The 23,683-nt window shown below is 40.3% G+C and overlaps 1 protein-coding gene across 1 annotated transcript; it reads left to right on the top strand.

Moving 5' to 3' along the window:
- Positions 1-221: 221 nt before the first annotated feature.
- LOC109981421 (protocadherin alpha-C2) lies at positions 222-22,142 on the top strand. The gene is made up of 4 exons (XM_020630200.2): positions 222-3,023; positions 6,728-6,786; positions 10,905-10,990; positions 17,495-22,142. Exons 1-4 carry the CDS (start codon positions 483-485, stop codon positions 17,806-17,808), a joined length of 3,000 nt encoding a protein of 999 aa, XP_020485856.1. The 5' UTR covers positions 222-482; the 3' UTR covers positions 17,809-22,142.
- Positions 22,143-23,683: the final 1,541 nt, after the last annotated feature.

Genomic DNA, 23,683 nt, shown 5'->3' with positions numbered 1-23,683 from the left:
TAATAATGAAAACTAAATCCTGAAAAATATACCAATCACACTTTTTTTTCTCAGCAGTAAGGACACAATAATGTTGCGTAGGGGCGTTTTTACTCGTGTCTTCTTTTCAACTCACTAATGAGCCAAACTGGCAGAAAGGTGAGACCGTCTCATGTGTTTTATCTTGAAAGGGACACACTCCTTATCCGGTTTTCTGAGGTCGGATTTCGTCAGACTTGACAGATCTCACGGCTCTAGTGGCAGGGAAACACACCCGTCAGCAGCGCGCATTGGAGACAAAAAAAAGCGCATCACGGACAAAGGAAATATGGGTGCGCTGGAGAGGATTCACCTGAGCCGGGTACCACAATGGATGAGCCGCTTCTGTTTCATTAACGGAAGACCAATTAGCCCACCTTAATGAGGTGCTGGGATGCAAGATACTGCAAGCTAAAAAGGCGGAAGGCTGCGTTTAATCCGTCTGCGGATCCTATGAGCTTGCAATGGCTGTGGCGGGGATATGCAACCTGATAGGGAATAATGTGCCTTTTTATTTTGTGATATTTTCCTTATTTTGTGGCCTTTCGTTTGGACAGTTAAGATATTCTATTTCGGAAGAACTCGAAAATGGGGCACTGGTCGGTGATCTGGCGCATGACTTGGGGCTTGATATTCGAAAGCTCGCCACACGAAAAATTAAGGTAACCTCTAACAGCGGCAAACGCTATGTGATTGTCAACGCGAAAAATGGGAAATTACTCGTCAATGAGAGGATCGACAGGGAGGCACTGTGTGATCTATCCAACACCTGCCTTATTAATCTGGAGGTGATGGTCGAAAACCCCACTGAGGTGCACCATGTCGAGGTGGAGATTGTGGACGCCAATGATAATGCGCCGCAGTTCCCCAGAGATGAGTATCAACTGGAAATCACAGAATCTGCTTTACCCGGGTCTCGGTACCCCATTGAAAACGCCCAGGACCCAGACGTTGGGTCAAATTCTATCCGTATGTATCAGCTGAGCACAAACGAACATTTCGCGCTGGTGTCCAACAAACCCTCCCTTAATACAAAGCACATCGAGCTCGTGCTCAAAAAGCCCATTGATCGAGAACAGACGCCTTACCACCAATTCATTCTGAGTGCCGTGGATGGGGGGACGCCTGAAAAAACAGGAACGGCCAGAATCAATGTCCGGGTCCTGGACTCAAATGACAATATCCCAATGTTCGACAGCTCGGTGTACAAGGTGAAACTGTTGGAGAATTCACCCAAAGACACTCTGGTAATTAAATTGAATGCTACTGATTTGGATGAAGGCACCAATGGGGAGGTGTATTACTCCTTCAGCAGCTACACTCCAGAGAGAGTGAGGCAGATGTTCAGCATGGACACAAACACAGGTGAGATAAGGGTGAGAAGCAATGTTGATTATGAAGAAACCAACTCTTATGAGATGTACATCCAGGCGATGGACAAGGGCCCCGGGGCGGTGGCGGCACACTGTAAGGTAGTGGTAGAGGTGGTGGATGTGAATGACAATGTCCCTCAGATAGTGCTGTCGTCCTTGTCGAGCCCTGTGAGGGAGGACGCCCGTGCAGACACAGTTGTGGCCCTCATTAGTGTGACTGATCGAGACTCCGGCGCTAACAAGCAGGTGAGCCTGGAGATCCCAGCAGGCCTTCCTTTTAAGATCAAGTCATTCAGAAATTACTACACCCTGGTTACCTCAGCCTTCCTAGACCGCGAGACCACCAATGCCTACAATGTCACTCTGAGTGCCACGGATGGAGGGAACCCCCCCCTTTCCTCCCAGAAGACCATACAGGTGGATGTGGCTGATGTAAACGACAACCCACCGAGGTTTGAGCAGACTTCATATACTGTCTATGTGACAGAGAACAATGCTCCAGGGGCCTCTTTGTGTACCGTGAAAGCTCAAGATGCAGACATTAAAGAGAATGCACGCATCACCTACACAGTGCTCAATGACAACAACCACGGCATCCCTGTCACCTCGTATGTGTCTGTGAAGGCCGATACAGGCGAGGCTTACGCCCTGCGAGCCTTTGACTATGAGTCACTGAGAGAGTTTCACTTCCAGGTCAAAGCCCAAGATGGGGGCATTCCTCCGCTTAGTCGGGTCGCGACTGTCTACATCTACATAATGGATCAGAACGACCATGCACCATTGATAGTTAATCCTCCCGGCAACGGCACTCGCTCCTTGGAGACAGTACAAAAGAACACAGAGCCTGGTGCCTTGGTGACCAAAGTTGTAGCATATGATGCAGATGCTGGTCCAAATGCCTGGCTGGTGTATGTGCTGGAGACGGCCACTGACCTGGACCTGTTCAAGGTGCATGAACACACTGGTGAGATCAGGACCACTCGAAGGATCATGGAGGACAACTCCACCTCCTTTGCTCTGACTGTTCTAGTGAAGGACCATGGACAGCCTGCCCTCTCCTCCACTGCTACCATCAACGTAGCCGTCATGGAGGTTCCGCCCAAAGTGGCTCCTGACCCCAAGAGGATCATCCGACCTCACAGCACACTGCTCTTCTCCAACGTGACCCTCTACCTGATAGTGGCTTTGAGTGCCACCACCTTCGTTTTCCTGGTCACTGTGGTGGTACTGGCAATCGTCCGCTGTCACGCCTACTGCAGCCAGCCTGGGTCTTGCTCCCCTTGTTGTGGGTCACAGAAGCCCCCTCCAGATGGCGGGAGCAGCAGCGTTAGTGCCGGTGGGCCAGGCGGTGCTGGAGCCGGGGCACAACCTAATAACAATGTGGTGCTTCGAAGAGACCTTAAAGTGGAGCCTCACTACATTGAAGTGCGTGGGAACGGCTCCCTTACAAAGACTTACTGCTACAAGACCTGCCTGACAGCCACCTCTGGCAGTGACACGTTCATGTTCTACAACACTGGACGTCCCATCAGTGGCACCTGGGGCAGCGGTGCAGACCGCTTCTTCACCAGTGGAAGTGGATTTGTACGCAGACTCAGTATGCCTGATGCTTCCATGCAACTCTGCCCAGAGGTGGGTCATTAAGTTTTCATGTTTACCTTTATACACATTACTGGAAGGTCATGATTCATCATTTGGTTGAATTTCATTAAAATTTTAGTTAACTCCAAATGATACGACAATATTAAGTGCAGAAAAAGCACTACTTTTTCAAGGTTATTGCCCCAGTTTGTGTTGCAGTCGCGATTTTGTCCGTGTTATGTATGTGCCGCAGGGTGATGATATTTCTTTATGCCAAGTTTGATCCCCTCCTGCAGTGAATTGAATCCTCACAGGCCTCTCTTTGTTCAGTTCCCACTTGTACCGTGCAGTCTCTAAGACCAGCCCAGCTCAGCACTCACACCGCATTAGTGTCAGGTCTGATGCTTTTCAGGCTCCTGTGTTATTTCTGATGATTCAGAGATTTGTGTTTCAGTTTGAGGGTTGTCATCACAGCTACATTAAGAACAGGTCATGTAGTCTTCACTACTTGCTCATTCTCCATGCAAGTGAGTTTGACTCGAGTGTGTGTGGGTAGGAAGTGTGTCTGTCTGCGAGTAAAACTGTTACACTAGAGCACTTGGGGTTAACTGACTTTATCGAAGGCCCTGCAGGAGTAGTTGGTGTTGCCTGTGACTGGGGTCTTAAAGGTCATGGTTTCTTGGTCTAAAAGTATGCATTACAAGTGCATTCGACTGATAAAACTGTCTTAGCTTAGATGTATAATTTATTAGTTACACTCGATTTCCTAGACATGCTTTCAACCCTCCCTGAATTACATTTAAAAATGTGGAAAATACACAAAAAACCACACGATGAATATAGAGGTAACAATTCAGAAATGCGTCTGTCTGCTGTCTATTCTGTGTTATCCTGTTTAAGAGGTCCTGTCTACCTGCTTTACTTGCCATGCATGTCAATAAATGTCAGCCACATATTTAAGTGCTGGGTTTAAGCTAGAGAGATGAACAGCATTTGTTGTTCAATTACAGGGATAGTATAATCAGATTGTTAAGGATAGGGCTCCCACAGTTTAGGGGTTATCACTGGATGCATCATCTTCATTAACAGCTGCCAGTCACCAGCACATTAGTTATGAGAAAACCTCTTCCGGTACCGAGACAAGTGTATCCAAGTAGATTAAATTAACCTTCAGCCTCTGTCCCTCAGCCCGGCAAATTAGGTTTACTCAAAGAGGCTTGGTCTACCAGAGGAAAATACTCCCCTCTGAATTGAACTGAGGAATATAATGTACCATCTTTATCTGGAACACTTGCAGCTGCTGAGCAAGTTCAGAACAGCTTTTGTTATTTGGTGCTCACAAGGTACAAGGTGGAATCCACACATGATTCTGAAACATTTCAGCTTCAACTGTCAGACAGATGATCTTTAGCATTTCTTACAGAGAAGTAGAGAGAAGTACCTTCTCCGGGAAAAAAAAAATAGTAATGAAAAAGTCAGCTATTTCTAAACAGGAAAAAATAATTTAGAAAAAAACGTGATTTTTCTCAAGATATCAGATTTATGGATCTTTAAACATGAGAGCATTTATTTATTATACAGGAAAAGATTAAAGGAAAGTTACAAAAGTTACAGTTAAACAGGCCTGAGTTAGTTAAAACTGCAGCACCCAAAAAAACAAAGAGCAGACAAAAGACACAGACCAACAGGCATTTAAAAAAACAACCCATCAGATTTAACAGCAACACAGCCAATCAGAGGGGAGAAATAACTGAAATTAACATAATTAGTTAAATCAGTAATTGCAAGTTTGTCCATTCATCAGGTGGTGTTTATAGGCCTGCTTGAAATGCATAACTGAGATCATTGTCAAAATATGGGACCTCATGCCATACTTTAGTATCTGTATAAAAGAACAATATTTTACCATATCTTTTTTTTTTGTAAACCGGTACTGGGATTAATGCATGCAAGAGTGATCTAGTGATGCATTCCTGACTTGTGTTGGATGAAGGAACCCGAGCACTAAGTGCTGGAGACGAGTTATTGTTATGGATCTGATAGTAAAACTTAATAGCATGAATGTTTGTGTAATTCTGAAAAGTCATGACGTTACAGTGAGAAAGTGCAGTACAGTTATGGTTGTAAGGTGGGGAGGGCATTTATTTTATGAGCTTTACTATGCAGTCTAGCTTTAGGTTCAATGGTTTCCTTTGTAGTAAGAGACCAAATTGGGAGACAGTAGGATATTGTTGAAAGAATCATAGCATGTAGATATGTTTCAGAGACTGTATTGGTGAGGTATGATCTGATCTTGTTATAAACATACAGTTTCTGGTTCAGCTTCTTTGTTAAGTAATGCATGTGATTGTTTATGCGAAGAAAACGCTGAGATACTTGTAAGTTTCTGTCATAGATCATGTTTGACTCGCGGAATGAAAGGGGCAGTGAGTGGAAATACATTGATCGTTAAGTTCATCATCAGCTAAATCTAGCACAGGCAAGCCTTAAAATGATGAACCCAAAGGTGAAACTGCTAGCACTACAAGCATAAAAGGAAGTTTATGTGACATTTTAACTGGCTATGAAGAAACATCAACATATCAGGACTATGTGATATTTTATATTAGCTGATTATTAGCTGATAATGGCAACTCATTTTTGGCCACCAATGCCATAAATGCCCTTTTCGGCTAATTGCAGAGAATATATTATGCATACTTTTATTGTGAGGACTCTGTGCAGATGAAGACATAAGTAGGATTAAACTGAGAAAAACAAGAAAGCTATTCAAACAAAGGTATATCATGACAAATTAGCATTTTATTACTCTTATGTAACTAATTATGTCTAGGATGCTCAAGTGAATGGCACTAGATCATCTAAAGCTAATTACCACGTCTCCATATTGGCCTTTTATATTATCAGAAATGGTCATATGGGCTGATTGTGATAATCAATTTTAAACCATCATCAGCCGATACTGATGATAGTTCAATTTCATCATCAGTATCAGCTGTTTACCAGCATAAATGAACAAGAGGGTGTCTACAAAGTATGATGGCTTGTTTAGAAATAAGCAGTCAGAATCAGAAATAGAATCTAGAAAATGTCCAAGCAAAAAAGATGGCAGAGGGCGCAATGCCATCACCAGATTATCAGCATAGTTTATTTTTCTCCATGCTACATCCTACAAATTAGCAACAACATACTGCATAAACTCTATTCACATTGGCTAGTGGAGACCAGGGCATGTATGTGGTTGCCCTGACGATGATCGCGTTGTCTTATTGGTTTTGAAAGGCAGTAATTTACCAGAGGCCTGCTGGGAGTGTCAAGCACTCAGCCCAGGTTCATCAGGAGCAGACAGATATACTGATGCTACACACTGACAGGTACACACATCTGTCTGTACAAACAGCCTAGCACTCAGGGAAAGGGCATCACGCTCCCAGCTCTCACATTTATAGAGCCATGGTGTCCAAAAACTCATCAATATGGTGTTCAGTGATTGCCCTTTTTAGAGTCCTTCTGTGTCTGTGACTGTGGTTGAATATCAATATGTATACGTGTGTGTGTGTGTGCATGTGTGTGTGTGTGAGAAATAGAGGGGGGGGGGGGGGACCATTGCAGTGTTCCTATCAAATCCAGAGCTGGGATTATCATGATTAATTGATGAGACCATAGCCCAGCTTGCATCTGCACAGGATGAGATCAAACTTAACTCTCTCTCTCTCTCTCTCTCTCTCTCTCTCTTTTACCTCTTGCTCGCTCAGCCGAAAGCCCCGAATGCTGACTGGCGATATTCTGCATCTTTGAGGGCAGGGATGCAGAGGTAAGCATTTTCCATCTTTAACTCTTTTGCAACTTGTGATAATGTGGAAAAAGTTACACCTATGCATGCTGCTCACACTGTCATAATCCTGTCCAAATAAAACAACTTAAGTATGCCCTCATATTTCTCTTTACCCCAGCAGAGATGCATATTATCTCTTAAGGAAAATGTTCACTGACAAATGAGACTTCCCACAGATACGTTTATCAGATTAAAAAACACAGAGTCTGCCATTACTGAAGATGAACATTAGTGTCCTCTCAGCATCTGTCTGAACCCCCAACCCCCGTCCTCTTCCTTTGGGGGCTAAGTCTTTTTTTTTTCAGCCTTCATCAGTGGATGCACAGCACTGCTCCTCTGCGGTGTAATACTATATAGGTCATCTACATTCTGAGCGTCGCTTCCCCCAGTTACAGTCTTTAAGCAGGAAGCGTGAAGGACAAATGAGCTGACTATGACCTTTCTCAGATTATCAGATGCACACATGCATCAGCGTCTGCAGTTACGACTGCCCAGCATGCACACATGTGTGCGTTTCTGTGTGTGTTTGTATATTTCTGTTCAGGGATGAGAGGAGGAGTTGGGAGCAGAGACAGAAGAGGACATTTTAGTCTGTAGTCCCACTTGTTAATTCACTGGGTGTAGTTTCATGCACTCTGTTTTTCAAAGGAGGCTTTATAACGCCTCATTGCTGATCAAATCCCAATATGAGATTGACATTAAGACGCACTATGTATGCTTTAGCACAGATTTGCAATAATTAAACAATAACAATGCCCAATTAAGTCATAAGAAGAATTTGTACTTACGTTCAAAATTGGCATCTCACCGCAATAATGAGCAGGTTTCTAAGATTTGGGTTAAAAGCGTATCTGGGGTATTAATTAAAATGTTGTGTAAGAGGGAAACATATTTGAGTATTCCCATCTTCATTGGATTCATGAAGCACTACACATGTAGGCAATCTCATTACTGCAAATCAGGGAATACTGAAATTATTAAGATCTGAAAACAACTGGGATAGAATAGTTTTGGTGCATCCACATCCGTCACTTTAAAATTTGTAATGATCTGTTCACAAAAGTTGGATTGAAATACATAATGAGGTGTTTTGCTGATTTGGAAGGAGGACAGCCGGGACATCAGGGACTAATGAATTTTTTTACCTCCACATGTTTATCATTCGCACTGAATCTCCATAATTTCATGCCAACAATGCTTACCGCTCAGTTGTGCAGTCTTCTGCTCTGTCTAAGTTTGATTTAATTGGATATTAGTGTTAATTTCTATGGTGTGGAGGGTATCATAATGTGCATCATGTCATCAAGTCACTGTAACATGACATGGATTAACATAAATCATCGTCGCAATTTGTCGCTGCCATCTCTGGAATGGCAGAGCTTGTAACACTCACAGACACCATTCACAGGCTCGCATTAACTCTTAGCCCCAACAAACGCGTGCTGTAATGTATCACACTACACATAATGATGTGGTACTCACAGTACTGACCCACATTCCTAGTGTAGCTAGTCAGTCAGTGTAAGAAAACTCTGTTGGCTATTTCTGTGCCTTATTCGCACAAGCTAGACAACTCTCACGGCTTAAAATATACATGGTTCATTTTATAGTCTGGAAAAAACCATCCCTGTTCAATATAACAAATGCAGTTTGAGATGGATTCTGTATGTGCTGCATTGCAGCGGTTCCAGTAAGAGTAGAGTCTCCTATACAGTGAGCTTGGTATACATTATGAATGTGGGAGGAAATATCAAGGCCTGGGTTGGACGCTGCATCCTTGCACCAGGCTTTGTGAGGGTTTCAAAGTGTATTGATTTTCATGATTATGGATGGTCATATTTCAGTATTTTTGTATTACTGGGGGGAGGTTTGGGTTATTTTGGGGAATTATTGATATTCAAGCTACAATCTCCCAAAGTCTTATTCCCTGTGACTTTGCTTTTTTACAAGGTATTCAGCATAAAACATGTTTATGCTGCTAAATTTAAACTAATTTAAGGTATAGTTTAAAACTTTGGAACTAACATAAGAAGATGTATGTATTCTTATTATATCTTACAGTGTTTATATGTTAAATATGAAGATACTGCACCCAGCCAGTCATTTTAGCTTAGCTAAAAGACTTAAAAAGGGCGAAACAGCTAGCCAGGCTCTGACCAAATTGAATGAAATATGCCCTCCTCCACCGCTAAAGTTCACTTAAAAACATGTTGGGACTCATTTGTTTCAAAACAAAGCCAAAAAAAGGACAAAATGTGGATTCACTGAGGAGGTTATGTGTGGGTAAGTGAAACTTCAAGAACTCCACTTTGGTGCCAACCAGAGAGTCTATGTTGTGCTTGTAGCCTGAATTTTTCATATTTTCCATTTGGAGTGTTGTGAGTGTCCTACATTTTATACGCATTATTAAAATATAACTCTGTAACCAGATCAGCTGAAAATACTTGAAAATGAATGCCTTTAAAATGGGTTATGTTTGGCAACTGAATATGTAAATAAATGTCAACTAGAGTTTGTTGACAGATTTAAAGAACATCTAAAAAGGAACAAAAAACATCTGCAGATATTGTGAATGTGTTGCTTTCCTTTAAGGTGAAACAGCTAAGTAAAATCTGTAAACACGTACTTGTGCAGAATATGCAACATTATTGTTGTTTTTGCATCAGGACTGACATTGAAAAGGAATTGAAAAGGACCATGTGTTGCTTTAATTATTACTTGGCTGTTTCTTTCTTCATTCTAGTCATCCCTGCCATATTTGAAACTCAACCAATTATTAAACGGAAAAATATAAAAAACTGTCCAAAGTTGGATGATGAGGTTTTCTACTGCTTTCAAGTGATTTGCTCGATGAATCTTTTATCTGTGAAGCAGCTGCAGTCAGCATTAAACTCTAACTGTTACAAGAAAGAACAAACAGATGTTTAAAGTTAGGGAAATTATGAATGAAGGAGCGACAAATTAAAAAATAAAATAAAAACCCTACTAATGATCTGTCATTTGTTAGGAAGGAATTCACTGAAGATGCCAAAGTAACTTAACTGAAATGTTCATAATGGCTTATTTCTACACTTACCTGCATTAACAGTGGGTCGTTTCTTCAGTGGGGGTAATGATTGCATCCATTGGATTACTCATGTCAGTTGATACATTAAACTTGTTCTACATCTATTTCTTCATCAACCAAAGATCACTAGATATTTAAGTTAGCCACAAAATCAGTGATCAGACTACACACAAGGTGCTTATTGAGTGCAACTCACCAGGCAAACGCCATCACCTATGAGCAGCACTCAAGGTTTCAAGCAGAAAGACTAAAGTTACATCCACCTATACTTGTTCAAATATGTGTATTATTTATCCTTTCTTCTTGTTCATTAGTTGTCATATAAGATAAGATAGCATATGTTTCCTTATTGTCATTTTATGCATACTACATGTTGTGGGTGACAAACAGCCCAGCAGAAATGGACAAACCAAAAATACAAACAAGCAGATTAAAGGTCGAAGGAGACAAACATGAGGCAACAACACACAGTATTTAAAAAGAGTTAAAAAGTGGCTATTGCACATAGTGTCCATATTGCAGCAGTTTTAAAAGTGCAGTCGAGGCTCAACATATAAGCACAGCTTTAAATAATAAAGCTTGATCTAGTATAACATGCTGCTTCATTAGCAGGAGAAACGTTTTTTTGTAAAGATGATTAAATAAATTATTCACTGATGATTTAAAGCAGAGAATTATACATGAAGAGTTGGATGTTTTCTTTTTTTGTAATACTTTCTAGACTGGGGTTGAGGAGAGAAACAGGACATGGTCAGCCTGCAACTAAGCTACCACTACCGTCCACGCCTGAAACAGTGATTGTATGAAGTAATGACTGCAAAAGCATTCTTTTGGTGTGCTGGGCTACTATTTCAGCTGAGGGTTTGAGGATATATTTTTCTATCAATGAAAAAAAAGCACATGTTTGGGAGAAATAATCAATACCTGCAAGTCAAATGCATTGATAAAGAAGTGATAGTATTTCAGGGGTTGAATGAATATTTGATTTACTATGTGTCACTGAGTTTGATGTATTTGTTCTTACTTTCAGTTCAGTCCACATGGAGGAGTCCTCTGTGATGCAAGGCGCTCAGGGGATGCTGGTCCAGAACTGGCCCACTGTGTCCAGCGCTGCTGGTGAGTTACAGTCTAGCAGTGAAGAAGAATATAGACCTTCAGAGTATTTGTAGTAAAAGTGACAGAGTAACTAAAATATGAAAAGGAAAACTGATCTCTACTTGTGCATGTACATATACACAACAGGCACCTTTAATTTGAAACACTGGTTTTTGTTAAAATCCTATTCAATGGGTAATCCAGTGGAAGGATATTAGTGTTCATGATCTTGTTCTTGTTCTTGTCATTGCACTTGTGCCTCCAAAGAAGCTTGATGCTCACAGGCAAAGAACATGAACACAGGAGTTCATAAATAGATAAAGGAGGCTGAGGAGACTTTTGGTATGTGCCAGGGAAAAAAGTATTCCATTTCAAGACGAGAGGGTATTAACCAATGTTTTTTTCAGAAAACTATGAAGTTATGTTTAATACAGTTTATGGCTGAACTATGGCTAAATGATAAGAGCTTGGTTATTTAAAGGTGTTAGGGTTAAAGAGACCAAAAGGCCTCTAAGCCTCTAAAAAGACGATATGAATATAAATTAGGGTCATTTCATTTTGAGGTTATAAATACTTGAAGTTTGTGAAAAAAAAAAACACATGTTCACTTTCTTAGATGAGAAGATTGATTGTAATCTCATGAATGCATGCTGAATATGAAGCTGGAGCCCGGTAGATTAGCTTAGCATGAAGACTAAAATAGCTACATTGCTTACAGTAGGTTTAAACCTTTTCAAAAGTTTTGGTTTTACAATGTGGCTAACGTTCTTTCTTACAAAACAGGTATCGTCTTAATGTTGCAGTTAGGCTATTTAATTTATTTGTACTTATTGGTCATAGCCAGGCTGGCGGGTTTTACTTTATTATTGGTGCTTTTGCTGAGCTTAGCTAACCCTCAAAACACTCCAGCTTTGAATTATTCAGACTTAACGGTGGTAGCATAACTCTCACCAAGAATGCAAAATATTTGCCCAAACTGTTCCATGAACTGTTACTATCTATTGTGATAGATCTGTAAATGACAGAAATCATTTTCATCAAATAATCTTCACACTTGAATGTCCATTGCAATGACCAATTATAACTTATCCATTGCCTTGCATCCAATTAAAGACAATACAATTATTGCATGTATCTGTTTTTAAATTTGGCTCTCATAATATGGCTGTGTTTTGACAGCTCTGTCTTTTCAATATCTACATGATCTTGAATTCCAGCGTGATGTTCATACAGAGCTTAGCTGAGGTGCCAAAAGCCTGGGGCTCGTGTGCAGAGCCACAGATAAACAACTGCATCCTCCCATAAAAGCGGTTCGAGCTGCAGACTGAAAGAGGCAACTGCTTTTTAATGAAAACAAGATGTCCTGAGTGGGCGGATACATTGGAAAGCTGTAGCCACACAGTCTAAATGTACAAACAACTGGCCTCAGAAATGACCTGTCAACACTGGCTCTTAATGACTAACAGCTTCTGTCAGTTTCAGGAGGGGGGGCTTGCGTAACTAAGATTTCGAAACAGCTTTTGGAACATTGTGAGCTCTCTCCTTGCTCCTTGAGCCAGATCCCTATCATTGATTTTTTTTTTTTTTTTTTGGATGTCTGCAGGAATTAAAACATAGGTAGAGACTTGAGGGCAAGAGGTATGGTATCACAGTTTATCACTCGATGAGTCAGTGACAGGATATGTCTTCCTGTCTGTCAGGTTTTTTTCTCTCAGGAAAAAGAGAGCTGGGGAATTGTTAAAGGTACAAACTGTACCATCTCACAGTGTCTGTATGCCACTTTGCTGCAGAGAAATGTGTAGTTTTTTGAGCAGATGGGAAGCTGTAAAGACTTAAATATTGTCTTTAAACAGGCTGCACGGCATACTGCAGACCTATTAGGGGTGCACTGTTGCATTAGGAAATCATTTGTTACGACCCTCAGTGCAAAGGCAAAGACATGCATTGAATTGCAGGTTGATCCTCTTTAGTATGCATGAAGAGGTGGAGCCTTTTTGGTGACACATTTTTGTGTCTGCAGCGAATTGTTATCATGGTGAAGTTGTCTGATACACTGTGATGCATCTAAATGCGGCCCCTTCAAAAAAAAAAAAACTGTGTTTATGCAAGTGACCTATGTTGCAGATGAGGAGACATTTGTCTGATGCCAGAGGGGGAGAGAGGCTGTTATCTGCAAGAAGAGAGAAGAAGCTTTTAAAAAAAAAAAGGGAAAGAAAAGAAAGATCTGGTAACATTTAAAGCAGTTTTGGAGAGGGAGAGCAAAGGAGACGTACAGGGGGATGGACGGAGGGAGGTAGAGGGAAAAAAAAAAAGCGAGGTGTGGGGGGATGGAGGAAGAGAAAGGTTAAGAGGATTGGCAGGTTCCTGCAGTACTGTTGTTGCTAGGGAACGCCATGTGACCTGTTGCCTGGCAACACTGTCTAACTGAGAGATTGCTGCAGCAGCCGCACCCTCCATCGGCAGGGAGTGGGCGAAGGCAGTTTCTATGGCAACCACTCGTATCTCTGAATGGAAGATTTAGAGACAGAAAAAAAGGAAGAAAATAGGGAAGGGGACTCGGCAAGGGCAGGTATCCAAAGGAGAAAAATCTGTAATTTACAGAAAATAATGTAGAAAAGATGGTTTTAGGTTAGTGAACTGAATACAGGACGCCTGTAATGTATTGCATGTATTTATGCAAGCACTTCACAACTGTCAGATGTGTGCATGTGCTCCAAACCTCCCGAGGGATTCATTTTAGATTGGAACTGCATCTTGGGCAATACCGGAAATAACACAGCCCATTTTTAAAATGTAGGACAGCAGGTTAGACGAAATGAAGCTTCAAACATCCACGTTTTTACATCAGGTGTCTTTGCATCCCCCTTACGAGGAGCTGCACTGACCTGCTTACCAGATGTTACACCATAATCCGCTTCAAATGCCTGTTTCCTGTGAAATATGGGCTAATATGAAGCAACAGCAGAGTTACTTATAATCCACAGGGAAGCAAAGCTCTTCATCGTTGTTGATGAAGTTGAGACATGACATCATTGACATGCAAGTTAAAATGTAATTTTTCACACACACATGCAGGAACATTCCCCACTAATACCTGGGTCAGGATTCTAATTAATAATGTCAGAGGTTTGGATTCGTCGCAGACAGTGCAGAGAGCTCTGGGATGTCCCACGACTCAGAGACAATATGCACTTGATTAGACGCTTCACAGCTACTTGACATTTTAATACAGTTGGTCACAGGCTGCTCCAGCCTCATAAGTTGGCTGTACTGCTGCGATTGTATGTCGCAGTAATTATGTTTTAGTTTGCAGCTTTAATACTACTCCTGTAAATGTACACACATTTTCAAGACAAAATATATACTTGATCATGTTTCTCCCAACCATGAAATCAAGATCAATATGGCATGAAGTTAGTCGTTGCCTCTATCTGTAGGTGTCACAGAAAATCAATAGATAGGACAGTGATCCAACACATATAGATCAAATCAAGGCTATATTAAGAATGTGTGATTGGTTAAACCTAAAGTTAATAATGAACTACATCTATTTGCATTTTGTCATTTAAATGCAAAAATGTTTTTATTTAAAATCACATTTCATGTTATATTGACCTGGCTAATTTTGGAAATATATGCTAAGCTGTACACAGGATGTTGATCCTGATCAAAATGCAAACATTTCCAGACAATAACATGTTTAAAGCATGTCTATGAGGATGCACAGTATAAGTCTTTTGTGCCCTGAATCTCCACAATGGAGGCTGAAGGTTAGCATGATTCACTGAGACCCTTTAGCCACATTTATGGGAAATACATCAGAATTTTCCTTATTTACCCTATATTTTATATTTTGCACGCATGTGTAATCCAACTCCATTTGTTTTACCTTAATTCATCTAAAATCATGTTACTGTAGATATAGTATTCCCAAACTCTTCTGTCTGATGTCAAATCTTCCCTCCTCTAAATAGCAGCATCAGGTAGTACTGTAGCAAATGGTGTGTCAGTTATATAAAATGGAGGTGCCTTCATTGTGTACAGCTTTGCAACACACTGTATTATCAGCTCTTAAAGCTCCCTGCTTCACATTTTTTCTGCACATCTCCCCTTAATCACTGGCTGTCCTTTCAGCTTATTTTAAGCATGTCTGTCCTCCTCCACACCAGGAGCAATCTTTCTGAGAGCCACTGAATGGGACTTATTTGAAACACCAGATCCTGTTCCTGGGTTTTAATACCAGGATTAAAATACAAACAGACAGACCATACCATCAAATGTCATAATCCTCAGAAACAGACTTACAGCATTATAGCATTAAAGCAATAACTCTGCTTACTGAGGGTACGGTGAGAAGATGATATCTGACACTGGCTAATCATTAAACAAGCTAATTTACAAAGGCCAATTAGCATTTTAGAAATACATGTAAAACCAGACACCATGAGACAGAAATGTTAAAACCCAAGCTAGGATAAATCTAGATTTTCCTCTACAGTCCTGCTTTGCAATGGCCTCTATGATATCCTGTTCCGTCACATGCTAATTATTTAATGTAACTTGAAAAATGAACACTTCTATTTTTAAGACGAAGACAAATTATTTATGTGGGACTGTGTTCTGACGTCCCTGTCATGTGGTGGGTCTAGGCTCTTTTAGAGCCAAAATATGGGACCACACCTGCTATATTCAAAGCATATCAGTCTTTTATAGCAATGTGTTTGAATGTGTCAATATATAATCAATTTTAAGTGATTTTTTTTTTTTTTTAATAATATAATAAATGTAAAAGGAATGCACTGCATGCTCTTTGTAGGAATTTTAATCAGGGAATCAATGCAGGACTATCTTTGACAAATGCTTCAGTGTCCATTACGTCTGCTTTTGTATCATATTCTATGCAAGTAATTTAGTCGTGTACGCCATGAGCTCATTTTAGGGACTCAGAGGGACACGGTGTGTACGAAAAGTGTGTATTTTCAAAATAGTGTACTTCCCAATGGGACGGTGTTTGAAACCATTTCACAGCTCCAGCAATGTCATAAATAGCCTACAAAGACAAATCAAACAGAATCTTTTCGCATGGGCCTATGTTTGATCTAAATAAAATCCAGACTGAAAGTAGGTCAGTGCAGAGGGAACTGGTGTGGGCCTGAGAGCACCGTGTCTGCAAAACCCGCCCACCCCCATCTTTCTTACTGCCTCTCTCTCTCTCTCTCTCTCTCTCTCTCTCTCTCTCTCTCTCTCTCTCTCCCTTTCTCTCTTTTTTTCCCTCTCACTCCTCATCTCCTCTGACATCCTCTTTCCTATTCATTCTGGCATCTTTAACCTTTTGACCTTACTAGCTGTATCTCATTTTCACTTCACAAAATATTTTTTTAATTCATCAGTTTCATTTCTTTTCCGTCTTGCTGTTTCGGGACCTTTCTATGTCCCATCCTTGCTTGAGCACCAAAGGTTGAATCCTTGTCCCTGGCACTCCCACGAGAACAGGATTAAGCGGCTGCCATCATCCAAATACAGATACAAAATAGAAATCCTATTGCCAAGTTAAACGTCCCCCTGGTTTGAAGGTTAGTCCCCTCCAGTGTTCCCTCCTGTGGTCTCAGCTGAATCGCTGTCCTGAAAATATCCGCTCCCTGTGGCTATCGCTGCATTGTCGGGCTATTGCTCTGCTCGCTTTTGCCTGAATTCTGTTGGTCCTTGTATGTCAGATTTTATGAGCATCTCAACTACCAGATGGAAAGTCTAAGCAAAGGACAGTGCATGACAAGCAGGACAGTCCATTTTTAAATAATTTACAATGCAAAAGATAGAAGAAGAGGGGGTTTACCTCAGTAAAATGAGTGGACTATACTGCTTCTACCAAAACCAAATTCTAAAAATACTCTAGGTGCTGTTTGTTCGTCTGTGGAATTGATAGTTCAAGGTGTAGTTCAACGTTTTGGGGAATTTTGCTCAATTGCAATTCCCCAAAAGTTTGATAAGAAGACAGATATCACACTCATTAAAGAATTAAATATGTAGCCAGCAGCCAGTTAGCTTAGCTTAGAATAAAGTCTGGAACCCATGGGATTCTATCTAGCCATGTTAGGAATAATCGTAAGAAAATCTTCTTTCCTGTAGGTGCAAAGTTCACAAACTAAAACAATGAATCTAGTTTCTGTGAAATTTTAAACTTTTTTTTGTTTGTTTTTTGTTTTAGCTGTTGGGATTAAGAATTAGAATGCATCTTGGCTGGGAATAGTAGGCTACTTGCCCTGCCTCTCAGCTGGTTGCCTAGCAACTGTACTCTAGACAAGAAGAAGTAAGATAATAATCCCTTTAAAGATAGTAAAACAAAACTGTGGCCAAAGGTTGTAGCTTCACTTTTTACAGTATGCACTGTAAAAAACAGACACCTACTTACTGAAATAGTGAACAATTCCTTTCTTTAATCAGCAGTGTGGTAATAATGTTTTTTTTTTTTTAAATGTATTCAGTAACCAGATTTGGCAAATCTTTTGTTTGTCGTCATACCTTTAGATGGAGAAGGTGGTGGAGAGCTGTCACCCCCAGTGGGCGCTGGAGTCAACAGCAACAGCTGGCACTTCAGATACGGTGCCCAACAAGGCTACGGCCCTCCTCAGCCCCTGAAGCCCGGGGAGATCCCCCCTGAAGCCTTCATCATCCCTGGCTCCCCAGCCATCATCTCTATCCGACAAGACGCCGGACCTGTGGACGACAAAGGAGACTTCATAAGCTTTGGCAAGAAGGAGGATGCCAAGAAGAAGAAAAAGAAGAAGAAGGACAAGAAGGACAAGAAGGATAAGGGAAAAGACGAAGGGGACGAAGAGTAGAGGCTAAGGGGTGACTTGAAAACAGAGCTACCAATAAACCACCCTCACAGTAACAGCCAGAAAAAAAAGGCCAAATGCATATTGTAGAACCGAGGGAGCCTGCTTGCATCAGACATTGTACCGTGGCCAGTCCCTCATTAGACCAGGCCTGGCTCCATGTGAACTTGCTAAACAATTGTCTCTCCCTCTTTCTTGGCTCTTTGGCATATACAACTCTAAAGTTTATGGCAAACAAATGTTCTTAGTATACAGACTTCATCTAAAGGTTGGACCAAATTAAAAAGCCAATGATTTACTGGATTAGATCTGTGATTTGCTGCCCCCAGTTTGTATAATGAAAAACAAAAATACCTGAAAAGGTGTACTATTTGTATCTGACCATTGTCAGCTGAGGCTGCCCGTGATGGCATCTCTGTCTTTATGCAGCCCCCTCCCCCTTTTTAGCTCGCATACTTGGAGGTGAAGTCGAAGCCAAACGAATAAATGAAACAGAGGCTTTTTTTCCTCAGAATTATGGAGGCCTTGTAGAAATTCAGAAAAATGTGGTCTTTTATATAAAACAAAATACAAAATAAAAAACTAACAACATACAGTATATGAACCTTAAGATAATACCTGTAGGGGAATAAGGTAGCTGGACCACACTCAAATAAAAAGAGCTCTGTTTCAGTGTAACATAGCACATTGAGGAGGCGGAGGACCTGGACTGGGTTGCAACAACTATGCGCAAGTTCGTTCCCACATTAGGATGTAAAGTAGTGGCTTCATAACTGTTGGTTAATTTGCAATTAGCAAGTTACTTAATTCGATTGTACCATGGGTAGTAAGGGGGGAATTGATTGGCTGAAGCTAGTTATAACATTAAGAATTCATGTGAGTGTCCAATGAGGAAAAACATTATTGCGCTGATGGGTACAAACCACATAGATTTGTAGATAAATACATTATATTGGCGAAATATTATGATTGGTAAAAAAAAGAATCCATGTTTGACTCTTGAAGGATAATGCTAGTTGTTGGCTGTTTAAGCACATTCTCTACCAATTGTCTGTTTGCAATCACTGACTGCCATTGTGTTCGGAGAGAGGTCATTTTTTTATCCCATTCTAATTAAGCTGAACTACGGATTAATTCAACAACTGCAATAACGTTGTTGTATTAATTTTCCTTTGACCACATTTAACACAAAACATTACATTTATCAAAGCAAGCAAGCTCAGCCTCTCAATTTTGAATTAAATGGAAACCAGATTTTGCCTGCGAAGACAGACGATAAAAACCGAAAAACTGATCTTAAACATAGTTGTCAGCAAAGATAAATTGGTAGAAAATGGGCAAAGATGACTTAAAACCTAGTTCTCTTGTCCTTAAAGTAGCAAAATGGCATGGAATCACTAAAGAATATATAGTGTGCAAAAAAAAAAAAGAAGAAAATTCCTGCTTTTACTGTTAGTGAGTGCAATTGTGTGACTTTGTATCATTTGCACCTGCTTTATTGCTTGCTAAACTATTCAGTTGTTACTTAAGGTTAAGTTCTGTGGTGCTATCGCTTGTGTTTTAGCAATGCGTGAATGGGGATTTGTGGCTATACTTTGGATATAAGTAGGGAACCTACGTGCAGCTGATGCAACCGGCCCTGACCTTGTCTCCGCTATAGGGAATATGGCACAGGTCAACGGGGACACCCCCAGTCTGACACATGTTATCCTACATAAACACTGACTCTCTCATACACACAGGAAAACACACTTTCTGATACACGCAGACATACACACACACAGACACACAAATACGTACAGAAAAATAATACACAGCCCTTTCTGGAAAGACTGAAAGCCAGTGCATACTATGGGAGTGTATTATATGGCTGAGAAGCAGGAACGTTGCTTATTGCTTCATTTCTGTTCAAGCCTGATCCCTCTACTTCTGTCTCTGAATGTTTAGTAGTTGTTCTTCACGCCCCGCACCATTGCCTCGACTGCTTCAGTGCTTGTAGGATTCGCTTCGCCTGCTGGCTGTTTCCTCCCTCTACTCCTGCTCTTTCAAATCAACACGGTCAGACGACAACTTTTCAAGTCACTCTCCCTCGTTGAACTCCGCCGCAGTAGCACAGTAACATTTTGTGTATTTGCATATTAACACACACACACATGTACACACACACACACACAGATACATCTCTTGTTAGGTTCAACTTCCGGCTAAGCTTAGGCGTGTCTCATCTGATTGCTAGTTGTTGACAGCCCTGTCATCTCTCGGATTGGCTTTGCATCGTAACAACGTCTGACAGTTTTGAGAAAACTGAGACTATGATGTAGTAGATATAATGAGAGAAGATGAAGACACAAGAAGATAGCAGTCATTGTAGTACATTGTGTTAATGCAACTTATATGATGGAGAAACAAGTGCCGAGTTAATAAGGAAAGGCGTTCCTTTTTTTACGAGCAGAGGTGTTGCGTTTTTTTCTGTACGCATGAGCCATTAGTGACGACTGATCAAAGTGGGTCAGCTGAGAAAACACTTAGAAAATAAGTGAAGCAGCAGAGGAAAGAGGTTTGTTTATGGATTTGAAAAGAGGGAAACCCACTTAGGGTTTAATTGAGGTGAAGCATACTGTTGACATTGTTTACTGTATTTTGCAGCAGTACGAGGGGAAATGATAGATGGTGGAACCAGGGAACGTGATACCAGCACACCGAGAAAAAAGATCAACACAAGTTGAAGTAAACAGCTGGCAATACCTTGGTAAGCTTGTATGCTGCACAGAAACATCAGGCATTATGATGCTGGGATTTGCGTTTCCCCCCGCCAAATTATTTACTTTTGACAGATTATTCCATAGAAATGTAGAATCTGAAGTGAGGGACATGTTTTGAGGTTGTTGAAATCATTCTGCTGTCAGCTGATAGTAAGAAGGGTGTTGTCAGATTGAGTTTATAGAAGCCTTTAGTTGTATGGAGAATATAAGTTAATGTAAAGAAGCGTCAGCCATATTGAAATTCCTGGACCCAGGTGCTACACCTAAGCTTTTTATTTATCTTTATAAACAGCATTCTGCATGAAGGTGCAGATTATAGTCTGGTTGTAGATGCCTAGCTCTTTTAGAAATCCATTTTGTGAATTGCAAGTTGAACTGTAGACAACACCAAGGAAGGAAGTAGGAAGAGTTAGCTCCTCTATGTTCATTCTATATTGCTTTTCTGTAAAACGGCTGGCTGCACTGGAAGCCCCCGAAAAACGGGACGTTGTCCCCAGAGGATCTATCATCTTCAAATGTTTGAAGTTGGGTTCACAGATTTTGGTTACATGAGCGTAGAGTGTGTGAAGATCAACACCTTTATTTGGTTCCGATAGCGTAAAACCCGGGTCTAGAATGGTGGAGAAAGGTGGGTAAGATGTTGGACCAGCATCAACATGATGAAAAGTGTCATAATATCTCACCTCAGTGTTCCTTGTTTGAGATCATTGTCTTACCAGGGGTTTATAGGTGCTGCTATCAGGCTCAATCTCTCCCATGCACATGTCTCCCTCCCCCTCTCGCCCCCCGCCCCCGCGCCCTCTCCTTCAGGTGTACTTCTGTGCTGTCAGATCACCAAGTGGCTGTTTGCATGTTATAAGCAAAGGAAACAGATACTATATAGAAACTATATATACATAGATATGTTTTTCCACTGGGAAATGCGTATTGGAATACATATGCCTCTGATACACATTCTCAAAGACAATACAATCCCACTCTCATCCAGACATACACACACATACATATAAATATACGCTATTGCAAACAGTACTTTGTGGAAAAACCTAAAAGAATCACATTTTTTATCCTGTTGAAAATGACTTTTAATCTTCTAGATATACATAATGCTATTGTGTTATGCTATGAAATGCTTTTTTTTTTTTCCTGTTTTTACCCGTATGATTTTCATGGATAAGAAAATCAGTCCTCAAGTTGTGTTAAGCTTTGAAATGATGATTAAACAAACACTGTTGTGAAATCAAATCATTTACTCACCTTCCATATCTATCCCTTACCTTGTAGAATACAAAAAAAAAATGAAAAGGAAGAAAAAAATGACAAAATACCTAAAATGATGTGAAAAAAAAATTAAAGTTGATGTATTCTCTGCTTGTGTATAGTGAATGTTCCTCAGTCGCTGGGTGTGGCAGTGAGTCACATGCCAGTGGACTGTGACAGTGCAGATCTGTTAATAACTTTTTTGTACACCTGCTCATCATTGTAAAGGTGATAATAGTGATTCTTATGATTTCATCAATCTGGTAATGTGTTTTGTTAATAAGTCACCAATAAAGTTTTTCTTAAATATCTTCATATTTGAGCTGTGTCTTGACTTGATTTCATCTGACAGTGGAGTGAGAGAAGATTCTCACCTGAGGTGCTTCTTCATCATGGGAATGTTTTATCCATTATCAATGTGTTCTGAGATTTTTTTAAAAGTTATTTTACCTACCACTCCATTTTTCCATTTAATAAGAAAATAATCCTTAATGAGAATAAGTCTACCAAAGTGAGTAGAACTTCTGGTTTGATTGATGTTTCAGTTGCAATAAATCTGGACTGCTGAAATGTAGATTGATTCAAGATGTCCTACGTTATCACAATAATTAAACTTTGGCTAAATTAAAGACACAATGGGTTTGATTTTTCAAGCAAGCTTTATCTTTGACCAATACACAAAGTAAAACTGGACAACAGGTTTCAGTAAAGTCATACTTGTCCTAAAAATCAGTGCTATCATACTTCATGTTGCTAAAATAAAATCATGAAATGACTGAAGAGAAAAATACATTAAGTGCATAAAAATGTAATTTACTGAGCGAGTGCAAATATGTTACTTTGTTTCATTGAAACAACTTTATTAATTGCATCATGAGTTAGTTGTTGCCTCAGATGAGGTTGTAATAATTTGTTTCCTGCTTCAGTTTTTGTTTTATTTTTATCTTATTTTATATTCTTTATTAATCCCTGAGGGGAAATTCTGGTTTTACACACTGTTATTTTTAGAGACATGATTCTCACACACATAGGAGAAACTTACATGCACAAACAAGACCTGTGGACATGCATTGGTGGAGGGATGTCAGAGTGGGGCTGCTACACACTGCTACGCAGCGAGTACACCAGAGAAGTTGGAGTTTTGTTCCCAACCCAGGTCCATACGGAGTGAGCTTCTGCCGCCCCGATATCAGTGAATGAGTCAGGATGAATTGCTTTATCCTAATTTATTAAAGGCAGAGTACAGATAAAAGCCTGTTGGAACATTATTTATCCATAACCTGACTGCTACTTTTAATAAAAGATAAAAGGATGACATAAACTGACACTAAATTGTTCTAATTATATTATTCCATTTCATATTTCAGCCCATTAACAAAGGAGAATTGTTCAACTTTTCCCCTCTAATGTTGTAAATTCTTAAATGTGTTCCTGGGAACATTTTGTCCTGTTAGAGAATTTGAAAAAAACAGAAAAAAAACACAGATATTGCACAATCAACACAATCCGCTCATTGTTGAACTGACTCTATGTCAGACAAAAACACTGTTGAAGCACATTCATGTTCTATAACAATAAAGGAAACAGAGTATCAGACATGATGTGGCATCCAAGAAGCTGACATATGACTGAAATAGACAAGTCAGAGGAGCAGACCACAATACTTAAAAATAAAAAATAAAAAAAACCTAATATGTTTGGAGTTTTCCATCATGCTCAGGGTGACAAGTCTGCAGCACATCTGCACATTTCTGCAGAGACTCCATGTGACACCACCGAGGGATAGAACTTAATCTTTCCCTCCATTTGAACACAAAGCTATCTGTTATTCAGATAAAAAGGAATCTGTCGATGTC

This window comes from Labrus bergylta, chromosome 14 (genome assembly GCF_963930695.1).
Source record: "Labrus bergylta chromosome 14, fLabBer1.1, whole genome shotgun sequence".
In the NCBI taxonomy this organism is placed as follows: domain Eukaryota; kingdom Metazoa; phylum Chordata; class Actinopteri; order Labriformes; family Labridae; genus Labrus; species Labrus bergylta.
The sequence above is the reverse complement of the archived record's forward strand: the minus strand, read 5'-3'. Positions and strand labels throughout refer to the sequence as shown.